We start from the raw sequence: 16476 nt of genomic DNA, 5'->3' as shown, positions 1-16476 counted from the left end.
GCCCACTGCCTGCAGCCCCTATGGGAGAGGCCCCGGTGGTCCCTGACACTGCTGAGAGGGGCTGCGCGATCATCAGATGCGCTGCGGTTGGTGACACAAGTCAGCGGTAGTGCCACACGCAGAGCGTCGCGGAGCATGAGTGACCTCACGGGTATAGGAAACGGAAGTCACCAGAAAGCTCTTTGTGGGAGGCCAACACTGCAAAGGAAGAGCTAGCAAACAGGAGAGAAATAGCATCGTCCTCGCTCGGAAGACAGTACAGTTCTAAGATGTCAGCTTCCCCCAAATTGATCGGTACAATCAAAAGCCCCATAGGCTTTTTTTTTTTTGTGCAGGGGGAGGGAGGGTAAAAAAAGCTGTAAAATTTGCCCAGGAACACAGAGGGCCCAGAAGGCAGCGTGAGGAGAGAACAAGCCAGAGGATGCGGTGGTGCGTGTGCTTGATGTGTAAGCTGCCGTGAGCAGGCGGCGCTGTCGGCAGGAGGACGTTAGACCGCCGGGCTGGGTGGGGGCCGAGCAGTGACAGGAGGAGGCGCCCTTTTCAGAAAAGTGCAAGGAAACCGCTGGGGATCTGCGTGGGTAGAATGAACCTCGACTTCTATAATACACACCCACGTCAAAAGCAACTCCGGACGGGTCAGAGACCTCGCGGTAAAGGCTGCAACTGTAAAGTAAGACTCATGTGAAAAAACAAAGTTAAATCTATTCAAGACCTTGGGGTAGGACAGAAGAACACTGACCGGAAAAGACTGGTCAGCTGGACTTGATCAGAATGAAACACTTGTGCCCACCCAGGGATGCTGTCAGCACACGAGAAGGCACTTGCCACCCCTTCTGTGACGTGGGACCCACATCTGATAGACACAGCGATCCCAGCACGTTGATGATCAGAACCAAGGGCACGAGTGAAAACTGGGCAAATGGCTTAGACATTCCCCACAGAGAGATACAGGACGGTCACCACCAGTCGTCAGAAAAATGGAAATTAAAGGAGATACCATAACATTGTGAGTGTGAAATGAAATGAAAACCCCAACCTCACAGAGCGACTGGAACCTCACACACGCTGGTGAGAAGGGAGGCCATCTGGCCGTTTCTCAGCCGTTCACTTACCCTAGAACCCAGCAAGCGTGCACCTACGTTTTACCCAAGAGACGTGGAAACATGGATCCACACAGCAATTTGTGCAAGAATATTCATGGCACCTGTGTTGAGAGTCGCTTAGAACTGGAGGGGGAGGGGGGCCACGGTGCAGCTCACAGGAGCACTGCCGCCCACCAGCACAGAGGGGGACCCTGACAGGCGGGCGCGGGCTCAGCAGGCGGACTGATGGCCGCAGGCGACGGCGCCCAGCTCTGCAGACGTGTCTGTCGGGGTTGTGTGTGTGAGCGGGGGGCCAGTGGCGGGGGTCTGGCGCTGAACCTGCCGCTTCTACCCGGGGCGGGCGGCTTCGCTGTGCAGAAATGACACCACTGCTCTCTTCCCGGCCCACAGGCACCGTCGGCGTGCAGCTTCCCGGCCTCCAGGAGTACGGCGCCGTTGGGGGCTCCGTGCACGCCGCCTCGGCCGCCGTGTGGGCCTGCCAGCACTGCACCTTCATGAACCAGCCGGGCACCGGCCACTGCGAGATGTGCAGCCTCCCCCGGACCTAGGGCTCCGCCCCCTGCTGGCGGGACTGGGCCCACCCCAGCCCTCTCTGAAGCCAGGATTGTAACCGTGCCCTACGCCGGCAGCCATGTAGGTGGGGCGGGGGCAGCTGCCCTGGGGTCTCTGGCCCACGAAGCTTCTCGGCACCAGACTTCCCTGGAGGCAGGGAGCCAGACTGGTGCTGTGCAGGCTGCAGTCGGTCTCCTGGTGGGGGCACGGCCCTGCCCCGCGTGGACGCAGTGCAGCAGCTCCCCGCTGCGGTCAAAGGACCAGGTGCCTCTCAGTCACCACCTGGAATCCGGGGGCGGGAGGGCTTTTGCCGCCATCCAGCTTTCTCTCCTTTTTGGATGCTTTTTGTTCCTGCCCCTCCCATGTTTTCGGTTGGGAGCTCTTGGTGGCCTCTGTACCCTGTTGCTCTGGGGCAGACCTGTCCCCTCCCAGTAGCCATCGTCTGCCAGAAATGCGTGGCCACGGGCTCGCTGGCCTCCCGTCCGCTTGGTCTGCAGGCGAACCTGCTGCCCACCCTTCTCTGCTCTCACCCAGCGTCCGGGGGGATTTTAAAGTCTGCATTGGTTATAGTAACAGTTAGCGGCAATTCCTGCCCAGAAGACTTTTATTTATTTTTTTCAGATAAAAACTGCATCAAAAGGGCGTGAGAGAGACTAGTTTTCACTTCCTTCCCTCCAGTGAGGCCCTGCAGGTGTGTGCAGGGTGGGTGAGTGTGGACGGGGGACCCATAGTTGGTCTCCTTGGAAGTAAACCTCAGTGCCTGAGACTTTTCCACCAAGCCGCACAGCTGGGACAGCTGCGGACACAGGTGGTCCGAGCAGGAGCCTCGTGGTGGCTCCCGCCAAGGAGGCAGCCCCTCCGGGCAGCCGAAGCCTCTGACCAGGCCTGCATGGGGTGAACCGGGTAGCCCGGGCAGGACCAGACGCTCCAGTCCCCTCTGGCCCATTCCTTCCTGTTGCCCGGCCCAGGCCCTGGCCTCTGGCTCAGTGACATGGCCACGAGACAGGCCAGGTGAGGGAGCAGGCACTTGGCCTGTTCTGAGGGCCGAGTGGGGCTGCTGTGGGGACCTGTAAAGGTTGACACCGGGCTGAGGTGTGGGCCCAGGCCAACTCTGGACAGAGGCTGTGGTCAGACCTTGCACGTGCCCTGGGGTGCTGGCGTTTCCCTCTGGCCGGCTACAGTCTGGCCCTTCCCCAGGGATTTTGTGGACATCTGATGCCTCTTTGCCTTAACAAGAGCTGTATCTCTGAGCTGCATTGCACCCACCTGCGGGAGAGGCCAGCCCAGACACAGACTGCTTGGGGCCTGTATGTCTCTGTCCTAGGGGCAGGAAGCAAGCCTGTGTGACCGTTCTTTACCTGCGAGCAGAGAACACCTGGGGGTGGCGTTCATCTGTGGCCAGGGCCAGCCTGGCACCTCCAGGTCCACCTGGCGTGGGACACCAAGTGGCCGACGGGGTTGCATCTGGCTACGGCGGAGCTGTCTGTTCTGGGGGCAGGAGGGTGTGGAGCAGCCAGTCTGAAGCACTGGCTCCCCAGCTCACCTGCCGAGGAGCTGGGAAGACGATCTGGTCGTGTTCCTGGCAGCTGCGCTGGCTGGAGCTCTGGCCCCGCGTCGTCTGCGCCTGTGTTCAGATGTGAGGCTGCGGGGGATCCTGGGGAGCCGACCTCGGACTCCGTGGCCCCCCGATTCTGTCCTCGCTCTTGTCTTCATCCACCGAGCTAGTTTCCTTTTCTCCAATCGTATTCTGCTCACTCTGGAGTTCTGGCATCTGCATAGTTTGTTTCCTTTTGTCTTTTAGCTAAAGAAAAAGTGTTGTGATTTCTCTGCTTCTGGTTTTGAGTCACTCTTTGTTCAGTATTGCACTTTATTTTATTGTCCAAAGAGAGTCGGAGCTCAGCAGAAGTGGGGGGACTTGCCAACTGCCTCAGGCACAGGGGGGAGGCCCCCAGCCCCACCTGCATCCTGCCAGCCCCTGAGGGGACTGTAACCCAGTGAGGGTGACTAGGATCCCGGCCTGTGCCCGCCAGGCTTCTGGTGCTCCCGCCTGGGGCTTCCAGGTGTGGCTGTGGGGGCTGCAGCAGCATCGCCTGGACTCCAGCCCTCAGGTGGAACCAATAAAAGCACCTGAAGCGCGGCCAGCTCCCTGTTTGTCCTTCCTGCGCCCGAGGCCGCTCCCTGCCCGGAGCCTTGCACCTACTTTGCCAGGTGACTTGACGACGCCTTCCACGTGGCGCTGTCCTCTGCTGACATGCTTGGACTGTTGGAGGGTAGAGACCCCACGCCCCTGCCCAGGCTCCTCGGCCCTGGGCCCCAGGGGGACGTCCACGTGGAGAGCAGAGCCCGGCTCCTCTGGGCCCCTTCTGCCCCTTTCTCGCCTGTCAGCCGCGTTGCTGCTCCCGGCCTCTGCTAGGTGGGTCAGGTCTGCTCGGCCAGGCGGCGGCTAAAGGATGAGGCCCGGAAGCCCTTGGATTGCACAGGTGCGGAGGCGGGGTGGGAGCAGTGGGGCCGTAAGTACTGGTCATGTGACAGCCAGGCCGCGTCCCTCTGGTGTCAAGGAGTCAGCTTTCACACCCACCTCTCAGCCCACTCTGTGCTCTGGCCCCTGACTCGCTCTTTGATCAACTACATAGCAGCGCCTGCTGATGTCCACAGGGCCCCGGGGTGAGGCAGGCCTGGCCTAGCTTCTGGATGGGGGTGGGCAGGCCCTCAGTGGCCAGCTCCAGTCCTGTCCCTGAGCTGGCCTGCCTTTACCAGCAGTGCCCTGCCCTCTGCGGCTCAGGCTGCTGACTTGTTGGTTCTGTGAAGTGATGAGGTTCTGGAACAGCCCCCACCAAATCAAACAAATGGAATATACTGCTTGGAAACAACTCGGGGTTCTGCCACCCCCTTTCCTGGCACGCTGAACATGTTGGTGGGCCTTGATACCTGCAAAGCACATGACAGTCTGTGGCTTCCCTACATGAACTGTGTCCTGGTCCCCCCACACCCGCCCCATGCACTCTGGTGGTAATTTGTCCTTGGGAAGATGACAGCCTCCACGTGTGGCGTGGAGACCACAGATTATCAGCACCATACTCTGCTGTCTCGCAGGCCTCCACCAACACAAGGGGTCCCCTCATTCCATTTCACCCCTGAACCGTCTAAGCCCTTTGCTCATGTCTGTAATCTCCAGGGCCTCCTCACTGTTTAGATGGACTGTTGATGGTCATAATTTCCTGTATCACTGAGTGTGGGACTTGCCTGGGCTTGGGGCCAGGATCCTGTGAGTCCGTCTGAGCAGAAGGGAGTGGACAGAGGAGTGACCAATGTAACAGTGCCTGGCCAGTCAGGGCTGAACCTGGGAGGTGAGGCCTGCCCAGTTCAGCCCACCTCCTCCCAGCTCCCTTCCCCACGTGGCCATTTCCTCCACGACATTTCTGGTGTAGTTCTGTTGGTGTCGGAGAACAGTCTGGCAGGACCTGATGGGAATCAGTATGGGTGTGTGTCCCACGAGGACCGGTGGTCAGAAGGCCAGCCGAGAACACCCGTGCCCTCGGGGACTTTGGAGGGGTGTCTAGACAGGAGAGTGTTCTCACTCCCGACTGATTCCAAAGGCCAAGTGGAAGCTGGTCTCAGGGCAAAGGACAGAGTGCAAATGCCACACTCGTTCCAGTCCAACCCAGAAACGCTGGGACAGTGGCTGTCCCTTGCCCTGGGGTTGAGTGCCCACCTCAGCTTCAACCACTGTGCTAGTGGTTGTGTTTTGGAAGATACACCAGCCTTGGTGAGGTGAGCTTAACACCCAAGCCCAGAAAACACTTGGCAGCGGGGCCCCTTCAACTTGTCTGTCCAGCCACGACCTCCAGAGGCCACTTCTGTTCACAGGTGTCTGGCCTTGGCGATTTTCTCATTGGTGTCTTACAGGAGAGGGACGTAACAGACCAGCCTGCAGGCCCCTTTCAGGGGTCTCGGAGTCTGTCGTCCGGAGAGCTCTTGGCCTCCCTCTGGTCAGCACCAGTCTCCAGAGCCTTGGAGGGCAGGGATGGAAGCAGCCAAGATGAGGGAGCAGAGGTATCCTGGCCTGGCTTCACCCTGACCCCCAGGCTAACTGCTGGTGAGCTGGCCCCCTTCCTGAGGCCCAGCCAGTCATTTTCTTTGTGGTCCTCTGCCCTCAACCCAGAATTCCTCTGGCTGACTCTGTCCCCATTGTCCAGTCAAACCAACACACTCACGGACAGCTGGTGTTCAGGCATAAAGGGAGGGACACATCTGTCCGCGTTAGGCTCAAACACGGCATGTCCTGGGGACGGTGTAGGCGTGGGGTAGCTCAGAGGAAGGAGACCCGCCTCTGGGCCGAGAGCCCCTCGGCCGTGGAAATGGCCAGACCAGACACTGCCCGCCCCGCTCCCGGACTTCGCGGGTCCAGCCCCTCCCCCAAGCCCTAGCAAGTCGCTTCAGGAGCGGGCCGCGCGCTAGGAGGAGATGCGCTCTGACGGGCCCCCGCTCGGGGGGAGCCCGGGCACTGGCTCGGGTCCCAGCACCGGCCCGACCCTAGGGCGCGCGAGGGGGTCCGATGGAGCCCGAGGGCCCCCGCACGGCGGTGGGGGGCTGCGGGAGCCCCCAGGAAGGCGCCTCGGGCGAGCGGCGAGGCCAGGACCTCGGGCTTCCGGCCTTTGGCTTGAAACACGCTGGCCCTTTGCCAAGCCGCCGAGCCCACCAGCTTCCCCGCCGCGCGCGGCTCTCAGCGAGGCGGCCCGCGCGCCGGCCCGGCCCCGCCCCTGCCGCGCCGCTTTACGGCGGAGGCCGCGAGGCGACCTGGGCCGCCGTAAAGCGCCCCGCCCCCGGCGCCGGCGCCGCGAGGCCGACCCCGTTCCCGCGGCCGGGCTGCCCGCCTGCCGCGCGCCCCGCGCCCCGCGCCATGGCCAGCCGCGCGCCGCGGGTCGAATACTTGGCGGGCTTCCGCTGCCCGCTCGGGGGCCTGGCGGCGGGCAAGCCCCGCGTGCTGTGCCACGGGGCGGAGGTCTTCCTGTCCACCGGGAGCGAGCTGGTCTACGTCTACGACCAGGAGGGGCGGCTGCTGACCGTGAGCGCGGGGCGGGGGTCTCCAGAGGGATGGGCCTGGGTTTGCACAGAGGGGTCCGAGCGTTCGGGGAGTTTGTCCTCCGCCTCCCCGGGCCCCCCGCCTCCGGCCTGACGCTGCCTTCTCCCTGGACGTCCAGGCTGTGTACAAGTTTCCCGGTCAGGTGTGGCACCTGGAGCTCCTGGCCCTTCGCAAGGCGCTCTACGTTTTGTGCGCCCAGAGCGGCATCTATTGCTTGTCCTTGGACCAGGCGGGCAGGTGAGGAGTGGTCGCTGGGCGGCCTGCTTTGGGAGGGTCCACACTGCCCTCCCCGTGGTTGAGGCTGACCTGGCCTCATATGGGCTTCTCACTGCATCTGACAGGTGCTTCCCTGCTCTGCCTCTTCACTCCCCGCCCCTGTGACCTATGTTACCCCTGGATTGCATTCAGAGTGAGCACTCACTGGCCCTTGCAGGTGGGGACGGTGGGCTCAGGGCCAGCTCTGGAGTCTGGAGTGCTTGTGCCCCCAGCCCCATTGTTCTCTAGCAGGCTGCTGCTTACAGAGAATCTTCAGTAAACGGGGTCCAGGCAGCTGAGTCTGCAGCCCTTGAGCCTTGGTGGGGGTCTGTGAACCGTGAGTCAGTGCTCAGAGGACCTGGCCCCCAGCACCAGTGCAGAGCCTAGACATGACATCTGCTCATTGCTGGTTTAGAGGATAAGAAGTTAGCAGGTGCGGTTCCCAGCTGAGGCCTCAGGGTCCAGCAGTCCTGCACTGATGAGGATTTTCTGAGCCCTGTTTCTGGAAGCCCTGTGACATGCGTGTCCCTGGGTGACCAAGTGCGGCAGAGCTGTCCCCGCAGCAGGTGGGGGGCACTGTGGCATGCCAGCTGCTCCCTGATGAGCCTCTCCCACACCGCTGAGGGTCACTGAGGCCACTCCCTGTGAAGACCCCAGACCTGTCATGCTCAGCGGCAGGTTGTTGCGAAGAGAGCTGGTGAGGGTTAGTGCTGTGACCGTGGCTCCCTGTATTCTTGAAGGTCCGTGAGCCAGGATGGTGGGGACGGCGGGGATAGCCAGGGCACTGAGGACGAGCAGGACGGGGCACCTCCCTCCCCCGTCATCCCCGTGGACCCAGGTGCCTGTGTCCTGCCTGACGCCACGCTGTGCGCCTTCACCATCCTCGATGACGTCCTCGTCACCCTGGCACAGGGCCCCACCCAGTGGAAGGTGCAGCTGTTCGAGCGGCCCTCACCTGGGGAGGACCCCAGGCCCGGGGGCCAGATTGGCGAGGTGCACTTGTCCAGCTGCACCCCCACTGCTGGGAGCCCAGGAGAGCCCGCAGCCCCCCACTTCCTCCCCGTGCTGTGCTGCGCATCACCGCCAAGTTCCAGGGCCCCGCGCAGCTCCCGGGGCTTTGCCCTCGAGGGCGCCCTCTTTGGGCTGCTCTTTGGGGCTGGTGCCACCCTCCTAGAGTCGCCCGCGATCCTCTGCGGTCTCCCTGATGGCCAGCTCTGCTGTGTGGTCCTGCAGACCCTGGTCACCTCCAGGTCGGCCCCTGGCGACCCCAAGGCCCTTGTCAAGATCCTCCACCACCTGGAGGAGCCTGTTGTCTTCATCGGGGCCTTGAGAACGGAGCCGCTGGCTGAGGACGTGGAGGACGAGCATTCCGACTGCCTGGTGGTGCTCGGTCACCACGGCCGGACGCTAGCCATCAAGGCCAGCTGGAATGAGGCGGGGCATCTGGCGCCAGAGCTGCGGGAGTACCGCCTCCCGGGGCCTGTGCTCTGCGCAGCCTGTGGTGGGCACAGCCGTCTGTACCTCAGCAGCCCCTCAGACCTCTGTGTGGTGGACCTGGCCCGGGGAGGCTCCCCCTGGGACCCTGCACAGCCCGATGGGGCCCTAGGAGGCCTGCCCTCTCTGTTGTGTCCCACCAGCTTGAGCGTCTGCAGCGTCGTCACCCTCTCTGTGTCATCCAGGACACCTGAAGGTACGAGCCTCAGCTTTAACCTGAAAACCACAGCCCCAGGGTGGGTGGATCCTCCATTCTGGTGTCCTTTCTCTGCCTCACCCGTGTTCTCCATAACCCTGCCCGGCAGGCCTACCCTCAGTTGACATAGCTCCTTGTCATGGGATCCTGCGTGTCCTGCATGTCCCGCGTGGGTTGTGGGGGTTAGGGCGCCGCCTGCCTGGGTGGGGTCTGCACCTGGGCGGCCCAGGGCAAGTGTGTCTCCGTGATGGATCTCCCATGGCAGGTAGTCCAGGGGAAATTCAAGTCGGTTCAGGTTAGGCCTTTACCTCTCTTTTGAAAGGGATAAAACTTACCATGTGGCCTCCAGTAAGCCCATCCTGCACTGAAGACGCCATCCCCAAACTCTTGTGTGTGTGTTTTCCCTGGACAAGGCCGGAGAGAGTTTCAGCCATGTTTGCCCAATGCCAGGGGCGGGGGGTAGATAGATGCCCCCCACCAGTGGATATTCCCATTAAGACGGCCCACGAGCGCATCGTAGGTCTTGCCGTGGACCAGACTTGAAGGGGAAAGGCTGTTGTCTCTACTGCAGGGAGAGGGCCCCACCTCTGGCCTGGCTCAGGGACATGGGAACCAGCAGGTGGCAGGAGGTGGAGCCGGTTTCCCGGGGAGCTTCCTGGTAGCCCAGGAGCAGAAAAGGGGGCAGAGCTGGTAGCTTCCAGAAAAGCCCCAGGGAGAGCCAGCCGGGCCCTGGAGGAGGCCAGGGCCTGCGTGGCGCCTGCCTCTCTTAGGAAATCTCGGAGCAGCTGTGCTCTGGAGGGCCTATTGGAGGGGGGCGCCCCCGGCTGATGTGGTGGCACCGTTTAGTCCCGTCCACGTACAAGGTGCAGCCTCTGCCTTGCTGACACCGTCTCCCGGGGACAGCCCTTCCCAACGTGTGCACTGGATGAACACGGCAGTGAATACGGCTCTGCCCGGCCCAGGGCATGGCCCGGGCTCTCCTCACCTGGCACTGTTGTTCTGCCAGCGCTCATCAGGAGTCCCGGGAACTGCTGCACCTTCCCAGCAGCGGGCCCTCCCTGCCTGTTGACCCAGCCCCGCATGTGTCCACCTGCAGGTGGCACTGAGCTCCTAGCCCTGTCGGCCAAAGGCCGGCTGATGACCTGCAGTCTGGACCTGCACCCTGAGACGCCTTGCCCCACCAGCGTGACCTCGGCAAACACTGGCCAGAAAATTAAGGAGTTGTTGTCTGGCATTGGCACCGTGTCTGAGAGGTGAGCAGCTGGCCATGGCTCGGACAGAAGCTGGCATGGCATCCACTGGAGGAGGCGTCCTGAGTGGTGGTGCTGGGCCGGGCAGGGCCTGCTCCTTTGCCTCTGGCCCCAGCGGTGGCCCCAAGTGCCATGCTGCCGGGTCAAAGGCGGCACTGAAGGCCAGTTGTAGGTGCCGAACCCTTGGGGTTTAGAGCCAGTTTCAGGCTGCCTGCCGCCCCCTGGGCTGTCACAGTGGCACCGCAAAGGGACTGACTTGGAAATGTCCGGGGCACGGCGGGGGCAGCCAGCCCCACCACAGACACCACCTGGCCCGTGCGGCCCTGATGGGATGTAGCTTTGTCAGCCTGGTGGTCTGGGCCAGGCTGCCAAGTGCAGGCTGCCCCAGGTACATCCTCTGCCCTCGTTTCTCGGTTGCTGGAGAGGAGGGTGGGGTCAGACGGTTGCAGGGCAGGGCGAGAGGTCCCTGAGGTGGGGCTCCTTGCTGGTGTCCAGGAGTAGCAAGGCCTGGTCCCTTCCGGCGTTGGGAGTGGAGAGGTGGCACCCAGAACGAGGGCTCCTCGTCCCCCACCAGTGGCCACATCTCCCTCCAGAGTGTCCTCTCTGAAGAAGGCAGTAGACCAGCGGAACAAGGCCCTGATGTGCCTCAATGAGGCCATGAACGTGAGCTGTGCCCTGCTGTCCAGCCGGGAGGGCCCCAGGCCCATCTCCTGCGCCATCACCACTGCCTGGAGCTGCCTGCAGCTGCAAGACGTGCTGACGGCCACCTGCCTGCTGGAGAACAGCAGCAGCTTCAGCCTGGACCGGGGCTGGGCCCTGTGCGTCCAGGTGCTCAGCAGCTCCAGGGCCTTAGACCTGGGCTCAGCCGGCTCGGCCGTCACCTACACCATCCCCGTGGACCAGCTCGGCCCCGGCGGCCGGCGGGAGGTGACGCTGCCCCTGGGCCCCGGCGAGGACGGCGCACTCGACCTGCCTGTGACCGTGTCCTGCGCGCTCTTCTACCACCTCAGGGAGGTCGTGGGCGGGGCCCTTGCCCCCACAGACCCTGCCCAGGACGCCTGGCCGGATGAGTGCCCCCCCGACGTCCTGCCTGAGCAGGATGGCGTCTGCCTGCCCCTGAGCGAGTGCACGGTGGACATGCTGCAGGGCCTGCGCTTCCCCAGCCTGTCTGTGCCCCCCATGCAGGCCCTGGGCCCGCTCAGCCCCGCTGGGGACCCCATCCACACCTTCCTGGGAACTTGCCGTGGGCCAGGTGGGCAGCTGGCAGGACCTTCGTCCCTGCGGGCCAAGTACCTGCCCCCATCCGTGGCCACCATCAAAGTGTCGGCAGAGCTGCTCAGGGCTGCCTTTGGGGATGGGCATGCAGGTTGGTGGCACTGACTGGCTTCGCTCTGGCCTCAGAGCCAGCCCTCCCACTCACAGATCTGCCCAGCCTCACAGCCGCACCTCTCCCCTCCAGGCATGTCCCTGGGCTGTGCCACCCTGCAGTGGCTCCTCGCTGAGAATGCTGTCGGGGACATCGTGAGGGCCCAAGCACTGTCCTCTGTCCAGGGAGTGGCCCCAGATGGCACTGAAGTCCACCTCATCGTCCACGAGGCAAGCAGGGGCCAGCCCCCCTGCCCTTGGGGAGACTGGCCTCAACGGCAGTGGTTCTGAGCGGGTCCCCGGGCGCCTGAGAGGAGTCAGACCTGTGCCCCCCCCCCCCCAGAGGACCCGATGCGGCCAAATCTGAGGCAGGCTGTGATGGTGTGGCCTTGTGGGGCTGGAGGCAGTGTCACCCTCCCAACTGAGTCCCGTGAGGACCAGCCCAGTCCAGTGCTCTCCACGTGTGGTCCCAGCCCAAGGTGGCTCGTCGTTTGTGCCCCGGGAGCAGTGTGAGCACCGCTAGACCCCTAGAGCACCAGGGAGCCGGGCCCTGTCGCTGAAGCTGCTTACACGGGGGCTGATGAGACACCAAGATGGGGCTTGGTCCTCCAGCCCTGCCCCTACGCACACCTGCCTTCCCGACACCCTCGGCGGCCAGGGGTCTTGTCCAACTGTCCTTCGTGCTGCAGCATGGAGGCTCTGGCAGAACAGCCTAGGCAGCCAGGACTCATGTCGCCAAGGGTGGTGGGTGGAGGCTGCCCACGAGATGGGCCTTTCGGGTCAGGCCGGGACTAGGCACTGTCAAGGTTGGAGTGTCCTGGGGCCTGGTGGTGGCTCTGCAGGTGGTGGACAGGGGTGGGTGCCCCAGCACATCCTGCGATTCCAGAAGGAAGAGCCACCAGGCCTTCCCGAGGCCTCCAGGATCTTGCCTAGTGTCTGACACTCACCCATCTTTCCCAGCTTTCACGTTTGGCTGGAGAGCGCCAGGCTGACCTCGGCTGTCCAGCCCACACCCTGTTTTCACACCTGGAACCCTGACCCTGCTGTCAGGGGACCCAAGATGCCCAGTGTGGCCCGTGAGTGTGGGGTCCAGCCACGGGCTGTCTGTGGTGGTACACCCACAGCAGTCCTTTCCAGAGTGGGCGCCACAGATCTGCATCCTCAGGGAGCGCGGTGCTTCCTGGACACATGTTTCCAAATGAGCAGATTTGCTGTTGCTTGGCTAGCTAGTTCTTCGAGTGGGAACTCATGTTGGATGTGGAGAGACAGGCCCAGGAGCCCACTGAGCTTGGCCCACGCTAGGACAGGGCAGCCCAGGCCAGGGAGTCAGGTCCCCCGGGCCTCACACACCCCTGCCAGCTCGGGGCACCCCGAGGGCTGAGCTGCCCCACTCCAGCGAGGTCCCCTGTGTGTTGCAGGTGGCCGTGACCGACCTGTGCCCAGCAGGGCCCATCCAGGCTGTGGAGATCCAGGTGGAAAGCTCCTCTCTGGCCAACATGTGCAGAACACACCACGCTATCATTGGGCGTCTACAGGTCTGTTGGCCGTTGTGAAGTTTCCATGTGGTGGGGATGCAGGGCTACCTGGCTGGCAGTTGCAGGCGAGCTGTGGGCATTTGGGAGGTGGGTGGGGGACTTGCTGCTCACCCTCTTGGTCTGGGCAGTAGTTCCCAGTGGCTGTGTGCGCGTGGCCTGAAAGCTAAAGGGAGCCCCGCTTGTTCCCTGTCCCAGTCACCGTGAGGTCTGCACTTGCCCGGGCGATCGGAGGCTGCGTGGAGAGGCCGTGCCCCCGGATCAGACACGCTGGGCTCGGTCCCAGAACAAGGTGTCTGCTTGTTTGAGCCTCCACATCTTTGCTAAGATAGTGGGAGCTGGCAGCCAGCCCTTCACACACGCACAGGCGCGCGCACGCACGGCCCTGGGGACCTCGCTGCTGCTCCTGCAGTGCCATGCGGGGCACTGGGGCCACAACTCTGGGACCTGCGGGAAGGGCTTCGTGCTCCAGGTGGAAGTCTGTCAGCTGGTGCCCTTGGCAGACGGGGCCCAGGGTCAGCGGCCCAGCGCCTCCCGCCTGTTCTGAGTGTGCGGCCTTCGCTGTGCAACAAGTCTGCAGTGGCAGCTGTCAGCCAGTTTCCACAGTTTCCCCGAGCATGGACTCTGCGTGAGCCTCACTGGCAACTTCTCGGTGCACATCCCCAGTCTCCACCCCAGACTCCAAGTCAGGGAACCTGCAATCCGCGTTCTAGACTCACCAGTGCACCCAGGCCAGCCTGGGGGCCAAGCCATGACCAGAGGACCCTTAGCTCAGTGCTGTGGCACATCTGTGGCTTCATGCCCGGGCTCTGTCCCCAGAGCAGAGCTCCCACCCCTCCCCGCATCTCCTCCCACCCTGGGAGAGCACCCCACTGTCGCTCTTGCCGTGCTGAAGCACACAGGGCCGTCTCCAGACCTGCCAAGCGTGGCGGCCAAAAGGTAGACAGTGAGTGAGAAGCCCAGGGGAAGAGCGTGTTGACCAGACTCCCAGCAAGAGGAGGAGTTAGTGTCCTGCTGCTGCTGGGACAAAGTGAGCAGATGGGACCCGGGTGTCAGCAGGGCGGGTCCTCTGGAGGCCTCTCCCGGAGCGTGTGCGGGCCTCACCGGGTCGTCCTCCGCATGTCTGTGCCCTGATCTCTTCTGAGAAGGACACCAGTCCTGTGGGATTAGGGCCCATGCACGTGACCTCATTTTACCTTGGTCATCTGTGAAGGCCCTCTCCAAATAGTCGCCTCTGAGGTGCTGGGGGCTGGGACTTCCACATGAGAACGAGGGGGGCATGATTCACCCCGTGACAGGGTGCTGCCGACACTGTGCTCGTGGGACGGGAGTGTCCTCGTGCCATCCATTCACCTGGCCGCTCGGGGTCAGATGTGTGGCTGCTGCCAGTGGCCAGCACCTCCTGCTGCCCCTCAGTGTCGGGATCTCTTCTCAGTGCTTCGCCCCAGAGGCCAGTGGTAGCCTTGCTGCCTGGATAAGTCTGGGAGCTTGGACCTGAGCCCCGGGGCCCACCAGGCTGTCTCCCAAAGCAGGACACTGAGCAGCCCTGTTGTGGGCCATGCGGAACCACGCGAGCAGCAGCGTGGTGCTGGGGCCTGAGGCCAAGGCCAGTGGGGAGGCAGGCAGTGGAGGGGAAAGGGCCTGCGAGAAAGTTACTTCTAAGTAGACAGCCGTGAGGCTGGGGCCCGTGTGCCCTGCCGCCCGGGGTGGAGATGCTGCAGAGGTGAACTGGGGGCGAGGTGGGGAGGCCAAGATGGACGGCTTGGGGACTGGGACGCGCCACCTGGCCCTGAGGGCTGGGAGACAGGTGCCCGGAGCCCACAGGAGCACTGTCTCCAGCTGCCTGCCCCTTGCTTCCCCCAGAGGATGGTTGTGGAGCAGGCTGCCCGGGGCTCCAGCCCACCTGACCTCCGCCTGCAGTATCTCCATCAGATCCACGCCAACCATGAGGTGAGGCCCTTCAGGGCTGCCATTCCCTGCACCTTCCACCAGCCTGGGGAGCGAGGACTGTCCCCGGCCCTCGGGGGACACACACAGGCACTTGGGTGCCACCCAGCCTGGTGGAGCCTCCCAGTCCTGACAGCCAAGAGTTGGTCTAGGCTCTTCTTGCCAGGGAGGGAGTGGGGGCGGGGACAGGGACAGCGGGCATGGCCCCACCCCTCCAACCTGCCCCCCCTTGGCAAGGACACTCCTGGGGGCAGGAGGTATGTCCCCCACATTAGGGTCACAGGCAAGTGTCTTTCCTGGGTCAGCTACCATGTCCCGAGTGGGACCTGTGCCTGGCGGTGTCCCCCAGAGGGACCCGCTGACATGCCCACTGAGAAGGTGGGGGCCTAGCCGCTGCCGCCCCCCCACCTGTAGACGCTGCTGCGGGAGGTGCAGACCCTGCGTGACCGGCTGTGCACGGAGGACGAGGCCAGCTCCTGTGCCACTGCCCAGCGTCTCCTGCAGGTGTACCGACAGCTCCGCAGCCCCAGCCTCCTCCTGCTGTGACACCAGGTGGGCCCCCACCCCGCCCTCTGGCAGCTCAGTGCCTTCGTGGTTTTACGGAGAAAACCCGACTACTTCTGGGTCCTGACCCAGAAGGCTCTGTGGGCCTGGTTGCAGCCAGGGAAGGTTGGCCACTGCGCAGCCGAGTTCAGCCTGCCCCGCAGACGGCCACCTGGCGCCCCCTGGGTGGGTGGGTGCGCTCAGAGGTGGTGGTGGCACAGCGATTGTGTTTGGGCAGCAAGGCGGTCTGTGACCCCGCTGGGCCTGCTCATCCCCCCTGCATCACTCCTCTCTCCTCCCGCAGCCACCACGGCCTCCGCACTCAGCCTCAACACTGCCGGGCACCCCCTACCCAGAACACTGGGGCTGGATCAGCGATGTCCCTGCATTCTGACTCCGGGTCCAGACCCCTGAGCAGGAGCACTCTTGCCCGTGCGGCTTGTGCGGCCAGGGAGAGGGGCTTCTGGTTTGAGACTCGGGCGCATCTGGGTCAGTGGTGTCACATTCCCACCGCCACGCCCAGAGCCCAGGGCTGCCCCTCTTGGTGGCACCACAGCCCACCCACAGACCTCTTGTCCAGCACCTGCCTACCGCCTGACTGGGCGCCTCGGCCCTGCTTCTCTGCGGCTGCTGGGGTCACCGGGTGGGAGGTGCTCCCTGTGACCAAAGCACAAAGATGGGGTGGGGGTGTTCCCTGCAGGTACCCTAAGACCAAAACACTCAACAACTGGTGCCTCCAGCTGGGGCCACACCCAGCATCCAGCACTGTGCACTGTTTCCAAGGGTCCCTCAGGGCGGGCAGCCACCCCCCTTGGCCCCGGTGCTTTTGGGGAGGGTGACTCCCTGGACTTGACACGGTGCTCTCCTGTGTGTGCAGGGCCTGCGAGGCACCCTGCCTCAAAAAGTGACCCTTTCTGTTGCAATGCCGTGGCCTTGGCTGCTTTTTACCCTCCCCACCTCGGTCAGATGGCAGTTTCCACCTGGATTGCTGGTGCCCCCCGCCCCTAGCTCTGCACCCCTGCCAAGTCTGGTGGCCTCTGCACCGCCCATCCTCTGCACGGAGGCCCTGCTCTCCATCCCAGGGGCCAGGGCAGCCTACTGCCACACCAACCCCACTCCTGGAGCCCCCCGAGTACTCTTCCCTGCCTCTCTCTCC

General features: G+C 63.6%; 2 protein-coding genes across 5 annotated transcripts in view; both read left to right on the top strand.

Annotated features, from left to right (window-relative positions):
- Positions 1-3485, top strand: part of NPLOC4 (NPL4 homolog, ubiquitin recognition factor) — a 43023-nt gene extending 39538 nt beyond the window's left edge. For both annotated transcript variants that reach the window (XM_074343963.1, XM_074343962.1), the window contains one exon: positions 1494-3485. In XM_074343963.1, the coding sequence (XP_074200064.1) occupies positions 1494-1651 (158 nt within the window). In that variant the 3' untranslated portion in view covers positions 1652-3485. The remainder of the gene's footprint in view (positions 1-1493) is intronic.
- A 2976-nt stretch (positions 3486-6461) lies between these two features.
- Positions 6462-16243, top strand: FAAP100 (FA core complex associated protein 100). Of its 3 annotated transcripts, XM_074343959.1 has the most exons (10): positions 6463-6720; positions 6857-6975; positions 7734-8683; positions 9780-9936; positions 10527-11299; positions 11393-11529; positions 12717-12833; positions 14694-14780; positions 15192-15329; positions 15625-16243. In XM_074343959.1, exons 1-9 carry the CDS (start codon positions 6556-6558, stop codon positions 15321-15323), a joined length of 2637 nt encoding a protein of 878 aa, XP_074200060.1. In that variant the 5' UTR covers positions 6463-6555; the 3' UTR covers positions 15324-15329; positions 15625-16243. The 3 variants fall into 3 exon arrangements, with proteins under 3 accessions (XP_074200061.1, XP_074200062.1, XP_074200060.1); XM_074343960.1 differs by lacking the exons at positions 14694-14780; positions 15192-15329; positions 15625-16243 and adding an exon at positions 13029-14681 and having other exon boundaries at positions 6462-6720; XM_074343961.1 differs by lacking the exons at positions 14694-14780; positions 15192-15329; positions 15625-16243 and adding an exon at positions 12259-12374 and having other exon boundaries at positions 6462-6720.
- The last annotated feature ends 233 nt before the right edge of the window (positions 16244-16476 follow it).

The sequence above is a fragment of the Camelus bactrianus genome, chromosome 16, assembly GCF_048773025.1.
Source record: "Camelus bactrianus isolate YW-2024 breed Bactrian camel chromosome 16, ASM4877302v1, whole genome shotgun sequence".
NCBI classification, from domain to species: domain Eukaryota; kingdom Metazoa; phylum Chordata; class Mammalia; order Artiodactyla; family Camelidae; genus Camelus; species Camelus bactrianus.
Note: the sequence above shows the minus strand (reverse complement) of the source record. Positions and strands in the feature narration are given on the sequence as shown.